The sequence below is a fragment of the Falco biarmicus genome, chromosome 9 (assembly GCF_023638135.1).
Source record: "Falco biarmicus isolate bFalBia1 chromosome 9, bFalBia1.pri, whole genome shotgun sequence".
Taxonomy (NCBI): Eukaryota; Metazoa; Chordata; class Aves; order Falconiformes; family Falconidae; genus Falco; species Falco biarmicus.
In genome coordinates this window covers 10,537,582-10,563,415 of record NC_079296.1, presented here as the reverse complement: position 1 = coordinate 10,563,415, position 25,834 = coordinate 10,537,582, and the positions used below count along the sequence as shown (strand labels likewise).

The following is a 25,834-nucleotide window of genomic DNA, read 5'->3' as shown; positions in this document are numbered from 1 at the left end:
GTGCATGTTCAGCCTTGGAGAAATCCTCATGCAGACTTAGAGGAGGCCAGATGTGGATGTGGCAAGAGCCTCGGAAATCCCTCTGTTGTAACAAAGCTCTTGGTTGGGAGGAGGCTGGAAAAAGCTGCTGGCTTGTGCCCTGCAGTGCAGCTTCATGGTGCAGGGTGCATTCTCTCCTCCTTGTCCGGGAGGAAATCACAGGGGTCAGCGGGTTGAGCACACACCGCGAGCAGTGGAGCTGGGAGCAGCTAGTGCTGCTTTGGGAGAGAGGACCTCTGGTAGCTGTGAACGTGGCTCAAAAGCCAGATTCCTCTGGGAATGGCACAGCTAGAAGAGAACAGCTGTAGTGCTCCCAGAGGGAGTTTATCACAGGCACCCTGAACCGCGGGACACAGATTTCTTTGGCTTCATGACCAAAGGCGGTGACGCTAGACCAGACTCCCTGTCCCATCAACTCTCCGTGAGTCAGTGGGTGAACATACACCAAAAATAACCAGTATGGGGCTGGTCAGGACCTACCATGCGAAAAGCGTTTCCCTTATGGGATGCTGGAATGATACTTGGAAATGAGACAAAGCCATGTCTGATGGTGCCACCGATGGATGACGTGTGTCTGCCTAAGTGTCACCATCACCTCTTGCAAATCTTGGATCTCAGGTTGAGTCCTGCAAAGCAGAGGTTAATTGTGGACTGCAATAATCATGTGTAACTTATCAGAGCAGCATGAATTTCTGATTGCTTACAAGCAAGGCAGCCTAGCATTTTCTTTGTCCCTCCTGCCCCAGCCTTCGTTGTGCGGATTAAGGAACTGAAATCCTTGTGGATTTCGTTTTGCTTCTCCACAGCCTCCTAGCAAAGACATTGCCATCCAAGGTGCCTTCTCCTCCCAGGGCACGATTCCACAGGTGGTGACTTGGCCCCCAGCTCCCTGAAGCTGCAGGATTGGGCCCCGTGCAGTAACCCAGTTGAGTTGCTCACCCCTTCTGTCTTTGGTCTCTGTTTCACAAGGAGTGTAATTAAGGAGAGGATGGCGCTGAGCAGTTCCTTTCTCTGGAAAGTGAATCTCAAGCGCAAAAGCCCACAGCCTCTTTGGCAGCTGTCAGGTGATGTCTGCATCCCCAGAGGGAGAGCAGAACGAGAGCAGAGAAACAGGGGACATCTTCTGCATCTATGTCCCCCAATACAGAGCTGCCCCAGCTCCCAGCTGGTCCTCTGACCCCTTCCAGGACAGGCACAGACATCCCATGTGGAGGGTTCCTAAGTGATGATCCTTTCAGGCGGTGAGGATAGAGATGAAGCCACCCTGTGGGTGTCATGGAATCACCCTCAGAGCCCCCGAAGTCAGAGAGGTCTGTGCTCAGGCTGAGGCAGAGCCAGGGCTCTGGGGCTCCTCCAGCCCTGTGGATGCTTTCAGGGGTGGGAGAGGGAAGGGGAGAGAGGAGGAAAGCTGGGCTTATTCTCAGACTGGCGCAGCTGTTCAGAATTTAAAGCCTGCAGGATTCAGACTGAGTAGCTCTGCAAAGCTCTTGTTAGCAGTAACTGGAAAATAAGGGACTCATTTGGAGCTGTGAGGTTAATTAAAGGTTGGGTTTTATTCCCCAGGGAGGTGGCAGTTTCTCCACCACTTAATCTGCAGACGGAAACTGGCTGCCTGTCTGAAAGATGCTCTCCAGCTCCATCACTCCTGCTGTGGACTCTGTGTAAGAGAGGAAGGACAACAGTTTTTCAGCTGCACCCTGCAGAAGGGCTGGAAGGGTCTCGCCTGGCCCCCAGTTTCTATAAGTAACTAGAAGATAGATGGGGTAAAGGAGCAGAGAGCGGTAGGAGGGAGCAGCCTCCTCGGTAAATGCTCATTTTTCAGAGCAGTGGCACATGGCTTCAATGGGTCTTTCAAGGGAAATCCAGGAAAGCACAGTCTTAAAATAGCCAATTCCTGAAAGCAAATGTGCTCAGCTTAAAAGCCGTTACATTTTATAGCCCAGAGCAATTTCTATTTAATTGCTTTTGCCCCCAAAGTACTAAGCTTGGGGAAAGGCAAATCTCTTGCTTGTACACTTCAGCAGAAAAAGTGCCTGAAGAAGATGAGCAGTATTAGTGTCCCTGGCTGGTCAGGGAGAGCAGAGCCAGGGCAGCGGGATTCGGGCTGGGTTGGGGGCGGGGGCGAGGGCATGGGGTGCAGCTGGCTGTGCCCACCCTCCATTTGCCAGGAGGATTCAAGTCTCGGTGCAGACTGGTCCAAACTATGAGGCTGGGGCTGGGACACAGCATGTGGTGTGCTCTGGAGTGGGCTTGATGTCATGGTGATGGGCACAGGGTGGCAGGACAGGGGGGAGATGCCACTGGCACATTTTAGGGGGGCATTGGGCAGACTCTTTTTGTTTTAGTAGCAACGTGCCCGTAGCTGTTTGACGGCAGGCTGCTCCTGGTCGCATTGCAGGGGTCTGGTCTTTGTGCCTTCGCTAAGAGCTCGGTGAAGGCAGGTTGAAGCTGGTAGAGGCAGGGCTGGAGAGGGAAGAGTTAGGGACACAGCTGAGATCCTCCCAGACACAGCCAGGCTGGTGCTGAAATGTCACCGTCTCTGCCTTGGCTCCTTTCCTCGTGCACGCAGCCATTTGGCTGGATTAAAGGCTCCGGGCAGCATCTGAAGGTGGGCTGGTGCAGGGGGAGGGTGATGCCTGGGCAGTTTCTGCAGAACGGCGAGAGCAGGGAGCTCTGCGGCCAGAGCACTGGTGCAGTTTGGTGCAGTTTCCCCAGCACTGCGTTTTGTCCAGCTGAGCATCTTTCTGCCTTGGCATCACACAGGGACATGATGGCACTCGAGCTTTTAAATTCATTGGCACGTCAATCAAATCTGAAGTCCCATTGCTAATGTGTGCACAGCCCAGAGCAGTTCGTGCTCATTTTAATCAATATGAAGGCAGGTCGCTTTTGAAATAGCCCTACCTGGCTCTTCCTCCAGCCTCAGACATACAGGATCACCCCATCCTTCATGCCAGTGCTTGGATTTGCACCATCCTGTGGCATGTCGGGTCTGGCTGAAGCCTGATCCTTCCCTTCCTGCTGCCATGCACTTCAGCCAAATCTGTCTCTGCCCTGGCTTGCCACACGGTCAGTGACCCAAGAAGGAGTAGGGGATGTTTCTCTTTCAAAAGCCACCTGCCTTTACATTGAATTAATTGATGATGAAATCAACCATTGTCAGAGGAAGGAGTGGTTTCCCAAGCTAATACTTTACCTGTCACCCCCTGAACAAGCCGTTTATTTTAGTTTGCATTCTCCAGGGTTCCTTCTGAAGACACAGAGATAAAAGCACTTTCCATCAATGTTTTTGCTGCTTCTTTAATGCTCTTAATTGTCTCCCGTGTCTATTTTGGGATGCTAACATCTTACAGGCACAGCAGCAGCCTCCAGCAGATGGGGGAAATGCAGATGCACCAGCATTTCAACTAATCAGTTGTTTACCCTGCAATAAATAACACGCAGTTAAACACAAACTGTACCCTGCCCATTCCAGCACAAACTAACAAACATCCCTATGAACGTGACAGAAATTAAGTACACCCTTTCTGAGCAGCAGCAGCACCTCTCCAGATCAGGAGTCACTGTGGCAGGGGGGTGCTGAGCCTGGATTTGCTCTTACTGGGCCTTGCAGGGGAGCCAGGTGGAGCTGGGGATGTGCACTGCCAACAGAGCATCCCCCAGAGTAGTACCTGCCCGGGGCAGAGCCAGCAGCAGACCCATGCGTCTGGCCTCAGGACCAGCTGGGCTCAGCCCCCTCCAGGGCCAGGCTGCGCACCCAGCCTCCGCTGCACACCCCCAGCTCTGCTGTTGCTTAGCCAGGGGGCCCGTCTGCTTTGCTTGACTATCCACGTCCTCTCCTTGGGTCCATCCTGACTGACAGCTGCCCCTGCACAGACAGGCTGACAGACCCCCATAGCCCTTCTTGATTTCTGGAGCTTCTGGCGTCTTCAGAGCTGTGTTTTCTAATGGAATTTTGACTCATAAAGGGAAAGCAGTGGCAGCAGCTGGTGTTTGCACAAGACTGCTCTGGCTTGCAAGGGAGGGAAGTTTTAAACTTTTCTATTGCCCTTTTCCCGGGAAAGATCCAGGTATTGAACCTGCAGCCCTCAGAGCTGGTTCCCCCCCTCCTTCCAAATCAAAAGGAGCAGAGCAGCTGAGATTTGGGTTAAGAGGAGCACACTCCACTGCGGAGGAGGTTCCCCCAGTAAGTCAGGTTCATAGCATGCCTTGGGCAGCCTTCTTAGTTTGGGAGAGTCTGTATCTCCAACAAAGTTGCTTTGTTCCTATGTTGTGTGAGTCTCCAGGGAACCTCCAAGGAAACAAAAACCTTTGAGTGAAAGACTGGCCTTGTGTGGGGGTTTTGGGTGATAACCTGCATCCCTCTGCATGTTCCCTGTCATGCTGGCCCTGTGGTGGTTGCTCCTTGCTGGTGTGACGGGGTTTTCTCTTCTTTCTTTGCCCTACCAGAACACCTCAGAATTGGAGGCAGGTGGAGTCGACCACCAAAGTAGCATCAACACCCTGCCGGACATCTCCCTGGTAAGGCACCGCACTGTGCTGCTGCACCTCGGGTGGGAGCTGGAGGAAAACTGATGACACTGGGTTCTGCCTCGGCTTCTGTAGCTCTTTGCTACATCAACATCCAATGGATGTCACTGTAGTCACTGAAGCAAGTTAATCAAACCAGTTAGGAGGAGGATTCTGACTGTCTGAATAAGAGTAGCATCTGTGTGAACGAAAGCAAAAGTTGGGTGGTTTGTCTTCTAATCATTCCCATTTGTGAGTCTTATTATCAGTAAGATGAGAAAGGTGTTTCCGTGAAAATGAGCTCGTTTTGCCATGGTCACCGTGAGAAGGCAGGTGCAGGTGACTGTGAGCCTGGGGAAGTTCTTGTGGCTGGGCATGGTGTCCTAAAAACTTCTGCTCTTGGTTCGGCAGGATGATCTCTCCTCCTTCCCAGAGGAACCACCCAACTTCAAGCCTCCGCCTCCTCCTTCAGCCCCTCAGATGCTGGACCCCTCCACTGCCCAGCACAGGAACCCAGGGAAAGACAAGCCCAAGCGCCCTTCCTCCGAGTCCTCTCAGTCAGGCCTTTTCTTTGTGGCCCCCCGAAACCCCACGCCCCCCCCCAGCCACCCTGAGAAGGACACAGTCAGCGTGACCTCCACCGCTACAGCATCCACCGAGGAGTCAGCCCCCAGCGCTATCTATGCCACCATTTCCCCGGCCCTGCACAGCTCCAGGAGGCAAATGGATGCCCAGCTCTCCTTGGTCAGCCAGCACCCCATCGGTCCCTTCCCCAGGGTCCAGTCCCCAACGAGGTTGAAGAGCCCACCCCCAGAGAGCCCTGCAGTCCGGGGGCTTCAGAACCCCCCTTCCCCATCCCCTCCTCCTCCTCCCCCCCACCCGGCACCCCCTCCACCGGACAAGGGCAGCCCGCAGGCTGTGGCCAACCAGCACTTCATCATGGTGGAGGTGCACCAACCCAACAGCGAGCCTGACGTCAATGAAGTGAGACCCCTGCCCCAGGCCAGAGGTGGGTTATCAGCCACGGGGGGCGGAGAGGGAAACAGAAACAGGAGAAGATTTGGATCTCAAGGGCAGGAGCTGGGCGAGGGGGTTGGAAGAGCAAGACCTGCGTCAGGTCCTGAGCAAGTCACAGGGGAAAACATCGCCGTTTCGGTTCAGACTCCAGGTCAGCAGGGTGGGGTGAAAGCCCCAGAGCCCAGCTGGGCGCAGCGGTGTGCTGCTGTTGGGTAGCTGGGGGGTAGTTTGCTGTTTTTTCATTGATGAGTTTTCAATTCAGAAAATGGCTTGATGGCATCGTGGCAAAAAAAAAAAAAAAAAAAAGCCAGGAACCGCATAAAGCCCCGTGCAGCGCTAGCAGCAGCAGCAGCGGTTAATCTCGGAGACAAAGCTGCAGCCCTGGATTTTGGCAGCCCTGGGAAACCTGTGAGGGCAGGGCAGGGGCAGCAGCTCCCCAAAGCCTCCCTGGGCTTCCCCCGCAATTCAGGCTGACCTTTGCTGAAAGACCGAGCTCTGTCAGGCAGCTGATGGCAACTTCTCTCTTGTGTGGGCTTGGCTGTGTTAGGTAATAAAATGTGCTTCCAGTGGGGTTTTAAAAGAAAAAAAAAAAAGAAGCGCTTCTGAGATTTTCCCATTAACCCCAGATTTTGGAGGGGGAAAAAAAAAAAAGGTCTTGATGGTGCCTACGCTGGTGCTGGGGCTCCGTGGGACCTGATGCGAGTGGCATTGTCGCCCTCCCGTGGCATTGTGACCCCCCTGCAGCTGCTTCATCCCTGGCAAGGCGATGGATGAGGGGGTCTGGATGCTGGCCGGATCCTGCCCAAGCGGTGTCAGCAGTGTGGCCCCGACTCCTCCAAGTCCCAGAGCCGATCTTCCAGGCCCCCAGCCCTCCCCATTGTACCGTTGTTCCTGATGCTTGTTCCCAGAGGCAGAACCGCCATCTGCACTCAGAGCCTTCATCCCCCAAGGGATGTCTGTCCCCATCTCCTCCCAAACCCTGTGCTGAGCATGGACTGGCTCAAACTGGCCTCCAGCAGGTCCCTCCATCCCAGTTTGGGATGTAGGTGGGATCCCAGGCTTGGGTTTGAAACGACTTGATGCTCCCTGCGCACAGCTCTGCTCTTGGGGAGGCGTCCTCTTGGGAACCTCGCTCTGAAGTCCAGCTCCACATCCCAGGAAGCCTGCCCAGCCCTGGGAGAGGGTGACATGTCCTCCCTCTGGTATGTGGTCCTGTGGGTGCTCGACTGGTCGCAGAGCCGCGCTGCCCGGCCTCTAACAGCCCTCGTCTCTCCCCAGCCTCCACGCTCTCCCAGCTGTCGGACAGCGGGCAGACCCTCAGCGAGGACAGCGGGGTGGACATCGGGGAGGTCGAGATGAGCGGCAAGGACAAGAGCTGGCAGCCGGTCCCTGGGAAAAGCCGAAGCCTCAAGGAGGCCACGAGGAGCGAGGGGGCGGCAGAAGGGGCCTCCAAGCCGGTGAGGCTGGGTGCCCGGGGGCCACGGGGTGCTGCCCTTGCGGGGAGGTGGGCACCCAGGGCTGCCCAGGGGCAGTGCTGCTCCCTGCCGGCTCGACTGGCTGCCTGCCGGTTCTGCTCCCACTGCCTGCAGGCAGCACCCCTTTTTTCATGCTTTGATGGGTTATTTAGCGTCTTGTTTGATGAGCTGAGTCAGCTGGGTGGTGGGCTGAGCTGTGGAGAAGGGAGCCAGGAGCGGCTGAGCGGGACAGTGGATGGCTGATCCACTCCATCCAGGGTAAACCCCATCCCTTCCGGCTCCAGCAAACAGCAGCTTGGGACGTGGCAGAGTTCCTGGCTTTGAGGAGACATCTATGGGGCTTCACTGTCCCATCAGTGATGTCAGCTGTTGCCCAGAAAGGAAGGTGGCACCGGGTATCAGAAGTAAACTGGGGGGTTTCTGATGGTGGCCAGGTTGAGGGGTGTAGGCAGGCAGGCAGAGGGCTGCTCTGCTCTTCCCCAAGCCCGTCCACACCCACACGTGGTCGGGATCTTGGATGTCAGGAGTCGCGGAGAGCAACTGCAGGCAGCGTGTCTGTCCCGCTGCTGTGGGTGGGCTGCTGCCCTGGGGCCCCAGCTGAGGCAGCACCACAGGCAGACGGTGCCCAGCATCCATCGGCAGCGCTGCCATCTGTCCCCACAGCCGGGGCTCCTGGAGCCCACGTCGTGTCTGATCCGGGTGTCCAAGAGCGCACCGACCTTGGGGATCGCCATTGAGGGTGGAGCGAACACGAGGCAGCCGCTGCCCCGCATCGTCACCATCCAGGTAGGGCAGGCAGAGAGTGGGAAGAGCTGGATGCACATCCCACCCCTTTCCTCCCTGGGCAGGCTCAGGAAAGCCCTTCAGCCACGGCCAGAGCGCAGCGACAGCCCTGCCCCTGGTGGGGGGCGTTCTGGAGGTGTGCTTTCCCCCTCCTATAGCCCTGCATCTCCCCAGACATCAGAGGCGTCATTCTGCTGCAGGGGGGGTGTTGCTGAGGATCGCAGTTGTGTCCCGTGGATGAACCCGTACCATAAAGCGTGTCCTGGGATTTGCTGCAGACATTTCAGAGGGCTCTGGGCAGCCCCGAAAGCTTGGCTGGTGTCTCCAGATGTCTGGCAACTCCCATTTTCTGCTCAGACGGAGGGTTGGGGAGGGGGAATGGTGGATGATGGCTGGAGAACCGAGCCCTCGGGAGTGTCTCCCTGCACTGTTTTCTCTGCTGTTTACTCGGAGCAAAATTCAAGTTATTTACAGCAAAAGAAAAGCAGAGCCAACTGCGCCTTGGTTATTCTTGGCCCTCCCAGCTGGCACTGCAAGCAGAGGAGAAGCCAAATTCTTCCCCTCTTTCCAAAATGTGAAATGTTTCGCATCCATCATGTTCACCAGGTCAGGGTGAACATGATGGAAATGAAGTATTTTGCATTTTCCCCAAACCTGTGTTTCACCCTGGGTTGGGCATGAGCTGACCACCTCTCTCCTGCAGCGTGGGGGCTCGGCGCACAACTGCGGGAAGCTGAAGGTGGGCCACGTCATTTTGGAGGTGAACGGCACGGGGCTACGGGGCAAAGAGCATCGGGAAGCCGCCCGTATCATCGCTGAAGCCTTTAAGCTGAAGGAAAAGGACTACATTGATTTCTTGGTCACAGAATTCAACGTCGCCCTTTAGGAACCTGCCTGGGTTTGGGGAGCGTGGCTTGGGCTGGAGAGCACCCGGAGGGGGATGGAAGGCAGCGCCGCGGTGTGAAAGCAGCATCCCACCACGCAGAGCCCTCACCCGCTGCACCACCCCGCACACGCAGATACCCCCAGCTTGTCCCCAAATGTCCCCTCACCCACTGCAGGCTCTCACTGGCTGGGTAGGGCAGGCTGAGAACGGGCAGAACTCAGTGCACATCCCTTAAAGTCTCCATCCCTGACCTCTCCAGGGTGGGGGCTGCCCCTTTGGGAACACCCTCTCCCCCTTGGCCAGGCTGGGGAGCGGGGCAGGAGGATGGCAAAGGTCTGGGTGTCCCCGCTGTCATTTGAGTGCCACACACAGAGCAAGGTGGGCCCGTGGCTCAGGCTGGAGGGTGTTTCGGGTGGTCGCTGCTCCCTCGGGTGCTCGCCCCCCTGTGCTCAGGCAGGAGGTGCAGGCCACGGGTGGGGATGCAAAGAGAGCAACCGGAGGCCTTGTAAATTGCTGGCAATGTCGTCGTATTTATATATACAGAGCTTGTGCTTTTAATTTTTCAATAAATCTATCAGGTTAGAAAAAGCCTGCGTGTGGGTGAGGGGCAGGGACGCCTTTGGGGCACCCCAGCAGGGCAGGTGGGAGCGCGGTGGTGATGGGCATCATGGCTGGGCAAACCTGTCCCGTCTCCAGGGAGGCAATGCTCCATTCCATCCCAGTCCCCATCCCCACCAGGGCTGTCCCCATCCCTGCCAGGGCCATCCCCATCCCATCCCAGTCCCCATGCCCGCCAGGACCAGGACCAGGGCCAGGGCCATGCCCATCCCCATGCCCATGCCCAGGGCCGCGGACGGGGCAGCCCCCGGCCCCGCTGCGCCCCACCAGGGGGTGCCCGCGCTGCATAAATTATGCCAATGTAAACCAGTCGCCGCGGCTCTGATTGGCGGGCGGCCGCGGGCTATGCAAATACCGGGGAGGGACGAGCTTTATGCTAACGACTTCCCGTTTCCCGCGGGGCGGCGCGCACGGATTGGCGGGAAGCGGCGGGGATGCTAATGGGGGCGCAGGCCCCGCCCCCCGCCGCCGCGGGCCGCGCTATTGTCCGGCGGGGCCGGGCCGGGCCGGGCCGGGAGCAGGAGCGGGAGCGGGGCCGGCAGCGGGGCCGGCAGCGGGGCCGCCGTGCGGGGCCGCCCAGCGCCGGGCGAGGAGGGGCCGCCCGGGCCCCCCCTGCAGGTGGGCAGCCGCGGGGCGGTGGCGGGGCAGCCGTTGCGTGCGCGGGGCGGGGGGTGCCCCTCCAGCGGTGCCCGCGGGCCAGATGTGCCCCCCAGCTGTGCCGGGGGGGCGGGGGTGGCTTAGGGCGGGGGGCAGCGCGGCGGGGCTGCTCCCTGCGAGCCGCCTTCTGCAGCTGGAAGGGACGAGGGGGCCGCGGGGGTACCGCAGGGGGCACAGCTGGATGCACAACCCGCGGGGCCGGCCCCATCCCGGGGGGCCGCATCCAGCACCCCCGGCTGTGCTGAGCCTGGCGCTGGCAGGGCTGGCTTACAGCTGGGACCCCGCTGGGTGGAGGGGGGGGGACCCCCCACCCCAGGGGGGTCCCTGTGGCCGAGGGGATGCGCCGAGAGGATGCAGGATGTGCGCTGCGATGCTTCTTGACAACACGTGTTGCCCCACGCCGCCCCACGCCATCAGAGCCTTCGTGGCCCTGGGCAAACTTGTCGTAACTTTTCTGATTCCAGCGCTGCCTGCGCAGCCGGGGCCGAATCCCACCAGGGCCCGGCACGGGCGATGCTGCCGTCGGATTTCAGGAACCACAGTGGGCAGCAGGAGGCCAAGCGGGGCTGCGGGGCGGCTGCGGGATGGAGGCCGTGGCACTGCCTGCGGCCCCGCTGAGGAAGTGCGAGGGCTGCCCTCGGCCCCGGTTCCTTGTTGCATTTAAAGGGCAGCTGTGTTCCTCAGCGCCGGCGGGGTGTCACGGGGTTTCCCTCATCCCGCAGCACCCTTTCCGAACGTGCCGGCCGGGATGTTCTAGGGACTCGCTGGAGAGCATGGCAGTCGACACACCATTTACCCGCACCCAGCCCGTTGCTGGTTTAACCTCATGGCTCGCTCCCGGCTGCTCCGGCTGCCCTCCTGTGCCGCCTGCTGCCTCCCCCTGCCCTATGCTAATAAGGGATCTCGGTGCCACTGGCCCTGGCACGGCCGCAGCTCTCTCTAGACGGGGATTAAGGCCACCCTGCAGGGGCATTACAGCCATCGGCACCCTGGCTCCCACAGGCACCTTGGGGTTCAGCCCCACGGTGGACACCCACAGCTTTCCAGGGCAGGCCCTGGGGATGATGCCGTCCCCAGGGGTGGCAGAGCCCCGGGGCAGGCGCAGGAGGGTTCGTGTTCTGAGGAGGAGGTTGGGAAGCAGCTGCGGGAGCTGCTCCCTGTCCCACTGCGGGGCCTCACTGTGGTGCAAGTGATGGAGAGATGCCGCTTCTGCATTTTTGTAGCTCTCCATGGGGATGTGCCGGTGCAGGGGAGCTGGGGGAACATGGCCCCTCCAGGCTGAGGAACTGGGGGACACATGGGTTTCAGAGTGACGGCATAGTAACAGGCGTGTGTGCTTTCAGAGGATGAGGAGGGTTGGTCAGGCTCTTCCTCACTATGATGGTTTCTCCTTTGTTTTAATGGGAAAGAGTGCGAACTAAGAAAGCAGCGTTTCCGCTTTTCTGCCCTCTTTCATGCTCATAAAACAGGACTCTGTGAGCTCAAAAAAAGGGTTTATAAACGACGAATTCCTCCCTCCAGGAGTGCGGACACCCATTGCCAAGTTTCAGCCCGAGGCCGTTCTGGCCTCCTTCAAACCCCCCCCAGAAGAGATGCTTTGCTCAGACAGCCGAAGGGGAAGGGGAGCGTGGGGCCAGAAACCCCCGGTCCCAAAAACCAGCCCTCCTGAGCCCTCCCCTGCAGGTCACTGGGGCCAGACATCAGCCCTCCCTTGCTTTAACCTCTCTGTCTTTTCAGACATTCGAGCAGAATATTGTCTGTCTGTGGGCAGTGCGTGCGTGGGCAGCCCTGGGCTGCAGAGCTTTTTAGCCAACCCCCTGCGGCCAGAGGTCCCCACTGCGGGCAGGGCCATTGGGGCTGCCCACTTGCCCTCTTGGGGTGCTGGGGTGTCGATCCCTGTGGGAATGTGGGTGCCGGGCACTTCTGGGAGCTCTCTGGAGGTGGGTTTGGTTTGAAGCCGGTGGTTTAGGAAAACAAAATATCCATGTCTGTGCCCAGCCAAGGTGGCGGGGAGGATGTAACCCCCCTCCCAGGCAAGGGATGTATATTTTATTTTGGGGCACAGGGAGGGTTGTTCCCCTTCATTCGGGTGATATTGCCTTTGCGCCTTGGGGATGGGGGTGGGGGGTTAGAGGCCCCCCACCCCACCCTGCCTGCTCTGCCTAGGGTTGACAAGGCAGAGAAGGCAGAGTGACAGCAGCCTTTTCCCCCCCCTCCATGTCACCCAGTGAGCCCTGGAGCGGGGGATGTGGCGGTCTTCTCCGCTGTCACCACTGATAAACCCAGGAGCGGCGATGGGGCCGCACACTGCTTCGTGTTGGCCCTGACTGTGCTGCTGTCCCTCTGCCTCACACATGCAATGAGTTGGGCGGTCTCAGCCTCACACCTCCATCTGTCCCACGGGGGTCTGTGGGGCAGGGAGCAGGACAGGATCGCTGTGACAGAGAGTGAAGCAGTCTGTGGAGAGGATCAAAGATTAGAGGAGCCAAGGGCAGGGGCAGCAGTGGCAGCCCCTCCTGCCTGCTGGCTGGGCAGAGGCCTGGCAGCACTCATCACTGCCCTTGAGCATCCCTTCCCTCTCCCCAGCACCTCCACCGCGGAGGCATGATTCAGGACAGCCCGGGCTGAGGGGCAGAGGGCAGGAGAGGGACCCAGGGTTGCAGGCAGAGCAGAGTTCAGGGGTGCAAGACATTTTCTAGCTGAGAGTTTTAAATTTCCTTTTAGCTCTTTCTCCAGTTACCCCATTGCAAAATCTCAGCTTTTGAAGAGCGAGTTTCAGAATATATATATATTTATACATACACACACACTTGGGATTGTTTGCATTTGCTTTGTGGTTCCTGAGAATGTGGCCACATCACTTTTCAAGCTTTTCTGTGCTACCATAACAGCCAGCAACTCACTTCAAGGGGAAAAAATCAGAGATTTTTGTCCCTTACCACCATGACCATCAGTGGAGGGACTTTCTGGGAAAGCGATAAATGTGGCTGGATTTGCAAGCAGATCCTGCAGACTGCGGCTGCTGTGGGCAGCACAGCCCGGAGGGGGCTGCTGCTCAGAAATGGGGTGACAGCTGATGGCATATGGGTTAGGCATGATCTAGGCGCCAGCCTGCCAAAACTGGGTTGGAAACGTTTTAACCCTCTTTGCCCTGAGACAACAGGACCCACAGGCTCCTTTCACCCACTGCCCACCCGCAGGGACCCTCCCTGGGGCTGGTGTTTTGGGCATCTCATCTCTCGGGGATGCTGTGGGGCTTGAGATGAATCAGGGGGCACTTTGATATGCCGCTTCTCCAGGCCAGGGTGCAGGCAGGGGCTCGGGGCTGGGAACATCCCAGCTCAGAGAGGGGTTAAAGCCATAATCACTCTATAGCTGCACTGAGCAGCTGCAGAGCCTGAAGCATCCCATGGGCAGCCCCATCCTCCGTGGAGGCAGGAGAAGCTGTGGAGCATCTCTGGGTACGGAGAATGGAGTGTCCCAGCTGGCGTATGGGGAAAAGCTTTGTGCGAACACCCCAGCAGGTCTGCAAGACCCCAAGGGATGCTTCAGGGTTCTCTTCCTGCCCAGAAAACCCCAGGGCTGCGGCAGGGCTGGGAGAGTGAGTGCTGCTGGTGCAAGGATGGTGCCTGAGGACCTTGATGCACAGTGACACCAGAAAATAACCCCAAAACCTCCACTAACAGTAGGATTTAAGCGAGGAAAGTTGCAGTTCGGAGACTTCAGAGTGGGTTAGAGGACTTCTCCCGGAGCATGTGGGTGCCATAGGTTTGCTGCTTGTCATTGTCATCCCCAAGCCTGCAGCACCCCAAAATCACTACAGCATCCTCCGGGCTAAATGCAGCCACCCCAGGAACCATGCTGTGGTTTCGTTAGCAGCCAGGAGCTCGTGCAAGCTCTCCTTCGCGTGCCACTAATTACACAGTAACGAGCTGGATTAATTGTCTCCCTGTAAATGTGCCAGGATGCGCTTCAGCGCCTGATTATGGCCGCCAGCATCCCTGGGGCTGTGAGCAGCATCCCAGGGCGGAGGCCAGGCGGACCCCCTACTTGGAAATCTGAGATACAGGCAAAGCTCATACCCTGTATTTCCAAGGATGGGGGATCCGTCTAGCTGGATTTTGGGACAGTATGGCTGAATTTGGGAGCTGCTTGTCCTCCTGGGAGACCCTCATGTCTTTTGGAGGCTGCAGCTGCTAACAGTCCCAGGGTTCCTCCCCCATTTTGCTTCAGTGTCGTGCTCCAAATTGGGTTAAAAAATAAGGGTTTTGATGATGAGCAGTGCGGAAGGAGGGTTCATCCCCCGCCGCGCAGGGCCTGATGGGGTTAAAAAATTTGCGGCCGCCTGCAAACTTGCAGGAAGCACCCGAGCATCGAGCATCATTTCCTACTTCTGCAAAAGCCGCTCAGGCACAGGAAGGTTTTGGGGTGCTCGGAGGCAATGCTGCTTTGGGGACCCCCAACAGCGTCACGGTGATGGGGACGTTCCAGGGATGTCGGTACAGGGTGAGTGTACCCTGTGTGGGGCCGGTGGCTCCTCCATGCTCCAGCCTTGCGTGGGGATGCTGTTGGGGTGGCTGCAGGTGATGCCAATACCATGCTTGGTACCAGCCACCGCCACACAGGCAGCTGCCACTTCCAGCACCCTATGGACAAAACGGAGTTGCGGGGGGCTCAGATCTGGCCGAGGGGATGTTGCCGGGAAAACCTCGTGGCCTTTCTTGCTACCCGCCCTGCAGCTGGGTTTTCAGCATCCGGTGTCTCGAGCTGCGGCTGTGGCCCTGGGAACCCCGGCATGCTGAGGAGCGGGGCGAGCCTCTGTGTTCAGGCCATCAGTGGAGGGAGTGTGCCAGGCCTCTGCTCTGGTCCCTCTTGCTCTCAGCCCCCAGAGCTGGAGGGGCCTTGGGGTGCTCCTGCCTCCCCCGGCACTGTTCTGTGCCATGGTGGCACTGCTGATGGTCCCCAGGCTGTGGCTGCCCAGCTGGGGTGACATCCAGAGGGTGCCAACATGGTCTGGGTGTCCCCCAGTGCTCACCCCCAGGGTGAGAAAAAGCCTTTGGGGTGCCCTGGGGGGCTCCTTCCCCACTGGGACCCCTGGGGACCATCATGGCCCATGGTGGGATGCAGGGGGGGTGGCTGGCCCGAGGGTGTCACCCCCCATCATGGTGGGTTGTCCCCAGGGTCTGAGGGACAGAGGGAGCCCCAGAAGTGGGGGGGGCAACACACACCTCAAACAAAGCCCACTGTGTCCTGCTGAGCATCCCTCCCTCTGCCTCGGCCCCCACCAGGGCACAGCGGCGATGAAGTGACCTACATTTGTGGCAAGGAGGTCCCCAGCCTGCCGCTGCCGCTACAGGGCCATGAAGCGGCACAAGTGACAGGGACGCTGTGCCTGCGGGCCATGGCCAGCCCGGCACCATGGCTGCGCTGGACACAAACAGAGCTGACGCGCTGGGAGGGAGAGGAGGAGGAGGAGGAGGAGGAGGAGGAAGAAGACAACGACAACTTTGAAAGGCGAATGGACGAGGATGGGATCATCGGCCTGGGGGAGGATGCTGGGAGCCCACAGTGGGGTGAGTTGTCCCCTCCCTGCTGCCCAGACCCTCGTGGGGGTGTGCGGGGGTCCCAGGAGCTGCTGGAGCCACGGGGGGCTGGGAGAGGGCTGGGAGGGGGCTGGGGGGCACCGGCTGGCTGGCAGCAGCCCCGCGGCGCTGGTGTTTTGCAGGCGATGGCGAGGAGCTGGAGGAAGGGTCCCCAGTGGAGGAGGGTCGCTGGCACCCGCAGCCGGACCTGGTGGAGGAGGAGCGGGGCAGCTTCAGGGGGGACAAGGGGCCCTGGGGGACAGAGAGTGATGGGGAGCCCTACCCCCAGCTCTCCTACGAGGGCCAGTGGGGCTCGGGGTCCAGCAGCAGCCCCCAGGCGTTGCGGGACAGCCGAGCTCTCTGCCAGCCCCAGCGCTGCAGCACGGATGGTGGTGACACCTCAGATGCCAGCCCTGGCCCCGCCACCTCGTCCCACCGGCACCAGGGCTGGGGTGCAGCTGGGGGCACCGGTGGGGCACACGGGCAGGGCTGGACCCCGAGCCGGAGCCTCCTGCTGCACCTCTCCACTGATGACCCCCACGATGCCACTAGCATCGAGCCTGTCCCCAAGCCCCAGCCAGCTGGGTCAGAGCTTCCAGCCCCGGCCACCACTGGCTTGGAACCCACCAGGGAGCCCTGGGGTGCTGGGACCTCCTCTGCACCCCAACTGCGTGACAGGTTCCAGGTGCCCAAGAAAGCAGCACCCACGGTGCAGCCCCCCAAGCCTGGCCGCCCATCATGGTCCCTCAGCCCCCGGCAGCGGCACACGGGCAGGAAGGACACGAGGGGTCCCTTGGGGACAGGCACCCATGGCGCCCACAGCACCCCGTACGGCCGAGGGCGGCTCAACCACCCCCTGCCTGACCTCTCCAAGGTGGAGGCACGGGTGAAGTTTGACCAGAGCTACCAGCCACCGCGGGGCCGAGCCCTGCCTGCCCGTGCCAGCACCACCGGCCCCGTCAGCTTCAAGTCCCCAGCCGAAATCGTCCGGGAGGTGCTGCTGAGCAGTGGGGAGGGGGTCCCCCCGCAGCCCCCCACCACCGCTGTGCTGCCACAGGAGTTCAGGTCCCCCAGGCAAGCCACCGAGCTGGTACAGCAGCTCCAGGTAACTCCCAGCTCCCCCCGTTCAGCCAGCGAGGACTTACTGGGAGGGTCTCCAGGGTGGGGGGACAAGACGGTGCAGGTGAAACGGAGATGGCACCAGCCCTGTGAGCCAGCCCTGTGTCACTGATGCGGGGTTTGGGGCTGGTCACCTTTTCCCGGTCCTGCAAGGGGGCTGGCAGGGAGGGAAGGACCAGGCAGGGATGTGGGCAGCGCTCGGGGCTGGAGGCAGGGATGCTCATGTCCCCCCCAGATGCTTGTACACCCCACCGATGTTTGTCACCCCCAGGATGCTTGTCCCCGGGGATGCCCTCCCATCCCCCGGGAGCAGAGGGAGGCTCTCCCCCATGCAGAGAAACAGCAGCCGGGTGCTTTGGGGGGGTGGGTTTCAGCACCCCAGGGTGTCCCACACCCAAGGGAGCCTCCCAGCCCCATCATCCCCACACAGGGATGCCTCCCTCCGTGCCACATCCCCCTTTGACACCCACCCCTGGGGCATCCTCCGAGCCCCCAGCCCCATGCCGGGTGCTGTCACCCCACTGTCTGCCCTCCCCGCAGGATGACTACCACAAGCTGCTGACCAAGTATGCCGAGGCCGAGAACACCATCGACCAGCTGCGCCTGGGTGCCAGGGTGGGTGCCAGGGCTGGTGTGGCTGCAGGGGCGTCTCCCTGCTCTGCTCCCCCCTCCCCAGGGTTATTTGGGGTGCTTGTTCCCCTGGGCCCCGAGCTCTTCCTCCTCCCAGGACCTGTGGTTCGGCAAGCACAGCCCAGGGAGGGGGTTGAGGCCACCACAGAGCCCACGGCAAAACTGGGGGCTGCTGTGCCCCCACTCCTGGGGGGCTCCCCTCTGCCAGGGATGCAGCTGCGTGGCGTGTCACTGAAATGGCAGGACAGCAGGATGGAAGCGTGTCCCCATGTCACCCTCACTGCCTCCTGCCCTGCACCACTGCGTGGGTGGGGAAACGGAGGCAGGGCTGGTGTCGGGCTGAGCCCCCATCTGCCTGTTGTCCCCAGTGGTGCTTCAGGGTGCCCAAGGGGCACGGCTGGGGGGGCAGTGCCAGGGTTGGGGTGCAGGGTGGGTGCCTGAGCCCCCTCTCCTTGCCCCCAGGTGAGCCTGTACGCGGACCCACCGCAGCCCAGCCGCAGCCTGGCTGTGGGCACGGTGGGCACCGGCTGCCAGGTGGTGACCCTCAGCATCCCGCAGGCCAGCATGGCGGCGTTCAGCGTGGCCCCACCGTCCTCACCGGCTGGAGGTGGGTTTAACTGCATCTTCCCGTCCACCTCATCGCCCCCCTGCTCTGGTTTTTGCGGGTGATGTTCAGCTGAGACCCCCATTCCTCACGGTGTGGGGGACTGGTGCTGCATGGGGATCCCCAACGTCACCTTGTCCTGGTGTTTTCTTGCAGCTCCAGCACCGGGACCATCAGACCGGGGGGGATCACCCCAGCCTCCTTGCCCCCCTCCACCCAGGGGGGTCTGCCCCACCTGCCCAGGGCCCTGCTGCTGCTCGGGCGCCCGGCTGACACAGACGTTGGCGGGACAGACCCTCAAGCTACAGGCACAGGCAAGCCCCGAGGGGACACGGGGTGGGGGGCTGCAGGGGGGGCTGCAGCAAGGCTGGGCTCAGCCCTTTCTCTCCTGGCCAGGTGGAGTCCTTTGAAGGCTGGGTGCAGGCGGGGGGTCCCGTGCCCCGGGAGCAGCTCCAGGTGAGTTAGCCCCTTCCCAGGACCCCACCCCAGGGATGTGCAGCAGAGCTGGGGGGGCTGGTGGGGACCAGGGGCCCCACTGGCAGGCTCGGACCTCACTGCCATCATGTGCAGAGGTTTAGGAAGCTGAAGGATGCGCAGGATGCGCTGGAGCGGGCGTACCTGCAAGCCCGGCAGCAGCACCCAGGGGTCTCGGCGGAGTTTGATCCCGACCGGTGAGTGCCTGACCCCCGCTGCCCACCACAGAGCCCCAGCGCCCAGTGCTGCCGCCCCGCAGGGTTCCGTGTGTCCCTGATACTGATGGTCACTGTCTTGCAGCGGGGTGGAAGGGGCGATTTTCCACCTTGGGCTGCGCCTGGAGGAGCTGAAGGACCGGCTGGAGCCCGGGGCCAGGTGGCAGCCCCCTGCGCAGCACCCAGCTCAGCCCTGCTCCCCACCAGCCCCTTCCGCGCCGCCAGCCACCGGCTCCCTGTGCCCCCAGGTGAGCTGGGCATGGCTGCAGCGGGGCAGGTGGGGCTGGGGGACGCAAAAATGCGGAGGGGGTGTGTGTCATGCTTCTCTGACCCCCTTTTGCTGTGCCCTGCAGAGGCCCAGGCTGATGGAGGGACCCCAGGGGACAGCGGGGGACAGTGAGGTGGTGACAGGGGGGTTGCCCCAGCCCCTCTGGCACAAGCAGCGGAGAGTGGAGGAGGATTTTGGTGGTCTGCTGGAGCAGTGAGTGCTCTCACGGGGTGGGGATGGGCAGGGAGCGGCTCCCCGGAATCACCAGCTCCTGCCTGTGGGTCCCCACCAGGTACAAGCACTTCAAATCCTTGCCGGAGTCGCTGAGCCTGGAGCAGCTGAGCCTGGCAGGGAGCAGGTCCCAGGAGGAGGCGGATGGCCCCGCAGCAGGGGACAGTGGCCCCAGCAACATCCCCGGCAGGACACAGGCTCTAGAGAAGGGGGCTGACCTCAAGACTTCCCCTTTGTAAGTGTTGTGGGAGGACAAGTCCCCTCGGCAGGGCCAGTGGGAGGTTTTACATCAGATCTCAGGGTTTGCATCACTGGCATTGATAGGCTTCAGAGTTAACAGCCTCCACGGGAAAGCTGGCTGCGCCAGGGCGTTTCCCTGCATTTGGGGTTTGCTCTGCCCCATCGCTCATGCTCCATCCTCTCCCCGCAGGCACCCCCTAGAGAGGAGAGCCACGCTGCTGCCCCCCAGGGAGCCCTCATGGCCAGGAGGCACAGGGGGCCACCTGTCCCCCACCACCGCGGAGGAGCTGCCGGCTGCAGCCAAGCCCCCCCTGGGGCTTCCCGAGGCACCACGGCCCCCCCTGTCCCGCCGCAGCAGCAGGGTGGGTGGCGCTGCCAACCAGCACCAGCCCAGCAAGGTGAGCCCATCCCCTGGAACTGTGGGTCCCCATCTGCCAGCACCCCCAGACCCTGCCGCCAGGTCCTGGGGGTGCTCAGCACCAATCCTGCTCTCCCTGATGCATCCGCAGGAGCAGCGCATTGTGTCACCGGAGACAGACAGCGGCTTCATGGGCTCGGAGGCCAGCAGGGTGTCACCCCCCATGCACACCCCCGAGCACCGGCCCCCTGGCACCAGGTATGGCGCAGGGTCCCTGCCCTCACCCCGGGGGTGGGAGGATTCAGGGACACAGGCTGTCGGCTCTGTCTGGGGGGATTTGGGGCATTGAAGGGGAGCAGGGATGGAGGGAGAGGCAGCGAGGACGTGGGGGGCAGGGAGGGGGTGCTGGGGGGGTGGGAGGTGTGCAGGGTGGCCCATGACTGGGGGACAAGCTGTGGGGGCTGCCCACATGACCCATTCATCCCCAGGACCCCCCACTCACTGGGACTCTCCATCCCCATGACCCTCCATCCTCTGCGGAAGAGAGAGGTGACCCCGCTTCCCTCTGAGACAACGGTGACGGGCATCTACCCCTCAGGGGGGCAGGGGGGCACGGAGGGGCCCCGCCTGCCCCCCAGCACCCCCTCGCAGAGCAGCTCTCCCCACGGCTGGGCTGAGAGCACAGGCAGCGAGGTGGGACCTGACGGTGAGTGGGCAGCATTTTGGGGAGCGACGTGTCCCCAGGGAGGGAGATTGGGGGGGGGGGGGTTGGGGGGGGACTGGCTCACGAGTGTGGAAGAGGCTCTGGTTTATGCTGTTCCCCCAGCCCCCTTGGGGTGCTGGCCTGGGGGTGTCTGCTGCCTGCTCTCACAGGTCTCTTCTGGGGCGGGGAGACACCCCCACATCCCCCAGCTCGGCTCAGCGTGCACCCCCTTCTCCTAGCTCACACGGACTCGGAGGCAGAAGGCAGGAGTTGTGCCAGCGCCGCCTGCCACCCCCCCTCCACAGCCAGGGGCCCAGCCAGCCCCCCGCCAGCCCCCAAAACACCATCACCCCCCCCAGCTGTCCCCCACCCTGCTGTCCCTTGAGCCGACTCACTGCAATCTGCTGGGCTCTCGTCTGGAGCGTGAGTGAGTATCCGTATACCCCTCCCCCCCCGCCCCCCCCAACGGGGCCAAACTCCCCCTGGGTGACACGGGAACCCCCCCAAGCAATGTCCCCAAAGGCCCCAGCATCTCCCGCTGGGCAGTGGCAGGTTTTCCCTTCTTGAGAGCCAGGACATAGCTGGGGCTGAGTCCTCCCAACTCATGACACGAGTGGGTGGGCTGCGACCAGCCCCAGGCTTGGTTTTGGGGAGCACCACAGCATGAGCTGCTGGGTCCTGGGGCTGGCGGGGGTGGGGGCAGGCGCAGGGTGGACACACGGCTGCTCCCCGCAGGGCACCCAGCACTGTTGGGAGCCTTTGCTGGCTGCAGGCGCCCCTCACCGTGGCATCTGTCCCGTGGCAGCCAGGCCATCCGGGCACTGCGGGACGAAGTGTGGCAGCTCCAGCGGAGGCTGGAGGAGAGCCTGCGCCGCTCCCGCACCCATCCCCAGGGAAAAGCCACCCCAGCCAGGAGGCACCCGGTGGCCAACAGACCATCATCCCCCAAGGACGCGGCATCCTCGGGGTAGGTGGCAGGAGGGACATGGGGAGGGGGGTGGCAGCAGCCACCCTTGCCTGGGGACAGCGCGGTGGGTGTCCCATGGGATGGGGATACTCCCAGCCCATCCCATTTCTGATGCAGTCGGGGGGAGGTTGGTCTCGGGGGGTTGGCAGCCTGGCTGCATGGTGTGGTGGGTCAGGGGGACACTGCGAGGACACTGGTGGCAGCTCTGTCCCCTCTGCAGGGAGCTAAGCCCCCCGGTGCGGGGCAGGGCAGCCCCCAGGGTCGCACCCACGAGGAGGGGGAGGTCGGCATCGCTGCCACGGGAGAGGCCAGAGCTGGATCTCAGTAAGTGGGACCCCGCCGAAGTGGGGATGGAGGGGACAGTGGGGACATGCTCCCCCCTGTGCACCGCTTCCTCAAGCGGAGTGGGGGGCTGTGGGACCACGGGGACTGGGCAGGTCCTGGTGTCCCCATGGGACCCCGCAGTGCTCAGCCCAAGACCAGATCCTGCAGATCCAGGGCTCGGACCCACTGGATCCCACCCCGCTTCACTCTCCTCCGCTTCGGACCCCTCACCCTCTGGGCCCCAGGCTGCCCCCTCCCCACGGAAGAGCCCTGGGAGCCCTCCGGGTGTGGTGACGTTTCGGGGACAGTACACAGGTGGGTGCCAGCAGCAGGCGGTGCCAGGGGCTGAGGGCAGCTGCCCGTGTTGGGGTCCCCAGCTGCGCTCACGCTGGGTTTTGACAGGAACGTGGTACCAGGCAGTGATGCCGCCCACCGCCCCGGCACCCCAGGAAAAGCTGGGCACCCCAGGGTGCCCCCGGTGCCATGGCAGCAGGACGCTGTCGGGTGAGTGGTCCCCAGAGATGCTCCCAGCCCCTCTGGCCTTCCCTAACGCCCACTAACAGAACTGCTAATGACTTCAGTTCATTAACTGCAGAGGGGAGGGGGGGAGATATGAGACCACCCCCCATGGCCTGGGGGTCCCCCCTGCTGTGGGGCACCCACCCTGCTCCTTGTGCTGGCTGTGGCCCCTGGTGTCACCGGGGTCAGTGGGAGCCTGTCCCCAGCCCTGTCCCTTAGTGAAAGGCTCACCCGGCGCAGAGCCAGGCTCTGCTGTGTCCCATGGGTGCCTGGAACAGAGCTGGCTGCATGCAGAGTGCTGTTCAGACCCCCTGTTTTGCAGACCCCTGTATTTTGAAGAGCCCTGCTTTGCAGACTCCCCGGCTCTTTTGCAGACCCTCCTTTTTGCAGCCCCCCCCCCCCCCCCCGCCTTTTTCAGACCCCCCTTTGCAGCTTCTCCTTTTCATAACCCCCCTTTTCAAACCCCTCTTTTTGGAGCTCTGCCTTTTCAGTCCCCCCTTTGCCACCCCCCTTGCAGCTGCCCTTGCAGAGAAAGGCCTCCTCACCTCCTCTCCCACCTGCTCCCCAAAACTGCTCTGCTCTTCCCAAACGGCCCATGCTTGGGCTGCGCGGGGACATTCCAGGACACGCTCACTCCTCTGTCTGTAGCTGGCTTCAAGGCAGGCAATGCCGCCAGGCAGCCCCAGCACAGCACCCCGAGGAGGACGCGCTGCCCCACTTGCCAGGCACCCATGGGTGCCCCTGCATCCAGCAGCAGGGACGGAGCCACACACGGTGGGTGATGGGGGTGGCACATGCTTGGCATGGCTTGTCCCTGTGTGGGTGCTGGGGTTGGGGGACACGGAACAGCCCTCTGGCCCCTGGCACAGCGCTGGCGTGCTGCGCAGGGACAGAAGTGACAGCCTGTGGTGCCACCACCCGTGGGCATGGGTGTTGTTCCCCGCCAGCAGTGGCAGCCCAGTGCGGCACGGGTGGGCTCACCTGTGGCCACCACTGGCTGCACCCCCCTGGGGACATCTAACACCCCTGGGGACATCTAACAAACACCCCTGGGGACATCTAACCGCCTTCTTCCCCGCAGCAGAGCCTGGCCCCACTGGCACGTCCCCCTCAGGCCCCCACGTTGGTCCCCAAGCCAAGAAGCCGGAGCAGCCCAGGCTTTGGTACTGCCCTGGTGCCACCGCTGCCGTCAGCTGCCTTGCGCCCGTCCCCCTCGTGCCTTACGTGCCCTCTGTGCTGTAAGGATGCTCTGTGATGGTGGGGGGGGGGGCGGGCGGTGAGCACTGGAGGGGCTGTGGCCACCCCAGGGACCCGCTGGTTTGCTCACAGGTGGCAGCTGGCTGGGAGTGGGGTCACACAGCCCCTGGCTCCTTTGGGGGGGGGGGGGGTCTGTCTGGGGGGATGGGTGCTGGTTTGGAGATTTATGAGAAGGGGGAGACGGATGAAAACCAAGGCAGAGTGGAGGCGCAGAGCCCGGGGGGGGGCAGAGCCCATGGAGCAAAGCCAAACCCATGTCCTTCTTCTTCCCAGCTACTGCTCCCCAGCGGTACCTACCTCAGCCCCAGCCGTGGCTGGGGTCCCCCTCCGACAGACCGCAGGTCACGGGCGCGCAGAGCATCCCCTCCGGCCCCACGCTGCTGCCCACCGCCGCTGCCTGACCCTGGGGCTGGAGGAGCTGGAGGAGCTGAACTGGTCGCTGAGCCAGGCCATGGAGGCTGCCCAGAGCGTGAGGCTCAGCACCACCCGCATGAGCCGGGTGCTGGCTGCCGAGCTGAGCCGGGCACGGGACCTGCGGGGCTCCTGCCTCTTCTGAGGGTCCAACTGGCACCTGCCAAACCCCCCTGCCCTCGCAGGGGGCAGGAGGAGGAGGAGGAGGATGGTCCCCCAGTCAGCATTAGATGCTCCCTGCCACATCTGGGGGCAGCAGGACTGGAGGCATCTCGGCAGGGTCCTGCATGGGCCCCCATCCCCATCCTGCTTGCCCTAGACCTCCTGCATCCTTGTCTGTCTGTCTGGCCATTTTCAGGACCACCCAAGCCACAGGAGAGGCACAAGAGATGGGCAGAGGTCTCCCAAGACCTGCTCCATCCTGCAGCACCCTGGGGTGCGAGCGCAGCCCCGGCAGGAGGGCACCGTGCCCTGGGACCAACGGGGTGGCCCTGTGTCCCCTAGGGCAGATGCCACCCTGAGCTGAGCACTTCTGGGGACGCTCTGACTTTGTGTAGGTCCTACTGCAACACAGGTCGGGTCCCCGTTGGCAGCTGTGTTTACCTCTGTGCCTGCGTGAGCAGCAATTCCCACGGTTCCCTATCCAGCCTGTTTCCCAGCCTTTAGGCTCCGTGCCGGGGGCTGGACCCAAGTGCCCCCTCCACCCCCCGCTCTGCCCTTGGACTTGAACCCAGCCAGGTCCTCCCTGGGAAAGCTCTTCTTTTCATCGTTTTATGTGAATTTAGTTTTGGTTTTGTTTTTTTTTTCTCCAAGGTAGCGAGTAAGCAGCTAAATCACTCTTTTAGGGTTGATCGATGATCTGTGATGTGTGTGTGTATCTATATATATGTATCTACATCTATCTCTCTATATATAGATACATATATATGTTCTGGTTTTAATTTCCAGCATAATCCTTAGGGCATTTGTGGGGTTTTTTGGCCACCCCTGGATGTGGCCTCCCACAGTATCATCTGGACAAAAAAAAGAAGGATTTGGGGTTTTCCTTGGGAATCCCAGGGCATCTAGGCTGGCAGAGGAAAGATCACCCCGTGAGGCTGAGGCGGGGGCAGGATCCGGCCCTGAGGTGGTTCTGCGGAGCCCCTGTACCTCCACGCTGGGTTTGTAATGAGTTAATGCCTATTTTTTTTAGGGAAATGGATGTGGTGGGAGCAGCCCTTGGAGAGGGCCCAGCTCTGCACCCCACAAACCCTGGTGCACCCCTGTGGAACCCGGGATGGGTCCAGCCAAACCCCCGCTCCACCCCGAGCATCTCAGCCTGCATTGCCCCGGCTGCGTTTATGTGTAGGACCTACCTAAAGTGCCTGTGTCAAATTTATTTATTTTTGAATTATTTTTTGTTGTTGTTGTTGTACAAAGACCCACGTGTTTTTTTTTGGGGTGGGGGGGGACCACTCATGCCCCCAGCATGTTTCTCAGGTCTAGACCCTCCCCAAGCACTTGCAAAGCCACTGAGCCCAGACCCTGCAACCAGCCGGGGGGGGACATGGAGGGGCTGGGAACGGGGCTGCCCCGGCACTGCCCTTTGGGGGGAGCGGGGCGGGTTGGGGACATGCAGGGAGGGGGCAGATTTTAGGAGGATTTATTGTCTCTGGTTGCATTTGCTTGTACCTGTGTCCCAAATGAGCCGGCGGACCAGGCTGTGGCCACGCTGGCAGCTGTGACCCCCCCCCCAGCCCAGCCGGGGTGTGCGGGAGCGTGCAGGGAGCGTGCGGCCGTATTTAACTGTCCCAAATGCAATAGCCAGGAGCAAAGATGATCTGTTTTTTCTGTATCTCCTATTTTGTAATGACCAGCAGAGCCGTTTGGATGGTATTTTATACGAAGATAATCGCCTTATTTTTGAACGAAATAAATGCGGTTGGTTGGCTTCTGGGTTCATCTTCCT

At 61.4% G+C, this 25,834-nt stretch overlaps 2 protein-coding genes across 5 annotated transcripts in view; both read left to right on the top strand.

Annotated features, from left to right (window-relative positions):
• WHRN (whirlin) overlaps window positions 1-9,339 on the top strand; it is a 55,050-nt gene extending 45,711 nt beyond the window's left edge. The window contains exons 8-12 of one of the 4 annotated variants that reach the window (XM_056352653.1): window positions 4,489-4,560; window positions 4,960-5,557; window positions 6,844-7,022; window positions 7,704-7,826; window positions 8,527-9,339. In XM_056352653.1, the coding sequence (XP_056208628.1) occupies window positions 4,489-4,560; window positions 4,960-5,557; window positions 6,844-7,022; window positions 7,704-7,826; window positions 8,527-8,709 (1,155 nt within the window). In that variant the 3' untranslated portion in view covers window positions 8,710-9,339. The remainder of the gene's footprint in view (window positions 1-4,488; window positions 4,561-4,959; window positions 5,558-6,843; window positions 7,023-7,703; window positions 7,827-8,526) is intronic. The other 3 variants (XM_056352651.1, XM_056352652.1, XM_056352654.1) reach the window with 3 other exon arrangements.
• A 4,870-nt stretch (window positions 9,340-14,209) lies between these two features.
• Window positions 14,210-25,816, top strand: AKNA (AT-hook transcription factor). The gene is made up of 21 exons (XM_056351984.1): window positions 14,210-14,490; window positions 15,273-15,557; window positions 15,710-16,671; window positions 17,226-17,300; window positions 17,778-17,922; window positions 18,076-18,233; window positions 18,316-18,375; window positions 18,490-18,590; window positions 18,694-18,856; window positions 18,962-19,089; window positions 19,169-19,342; window positions 19,538-19,745; window positions 19,857-19,963; window positions 20,194-20,411; window positions 20,648-20,792; window positions 21,214-21,375; window positions 21,596-22,014; window positions 22,102-22,203; window positions 22,867-22,992; window positions 23,300-23,456; window positions 23,749-25,816. The coding sequence occupies exons 1-21, from the start codon at window positions 14,478-14,480 to the stop codon at window positions 24,029-24,031; spliced, it is 4,191 nt and encodes a 1,396-aa protein (XP_056207959.1). The 5' UTR covers window positions 14,210-14,477; the 3' UTR covers window positions 24,032-25,816.
• Window positions 25,817-25,834: the final 18 nt, after the last annotated feature.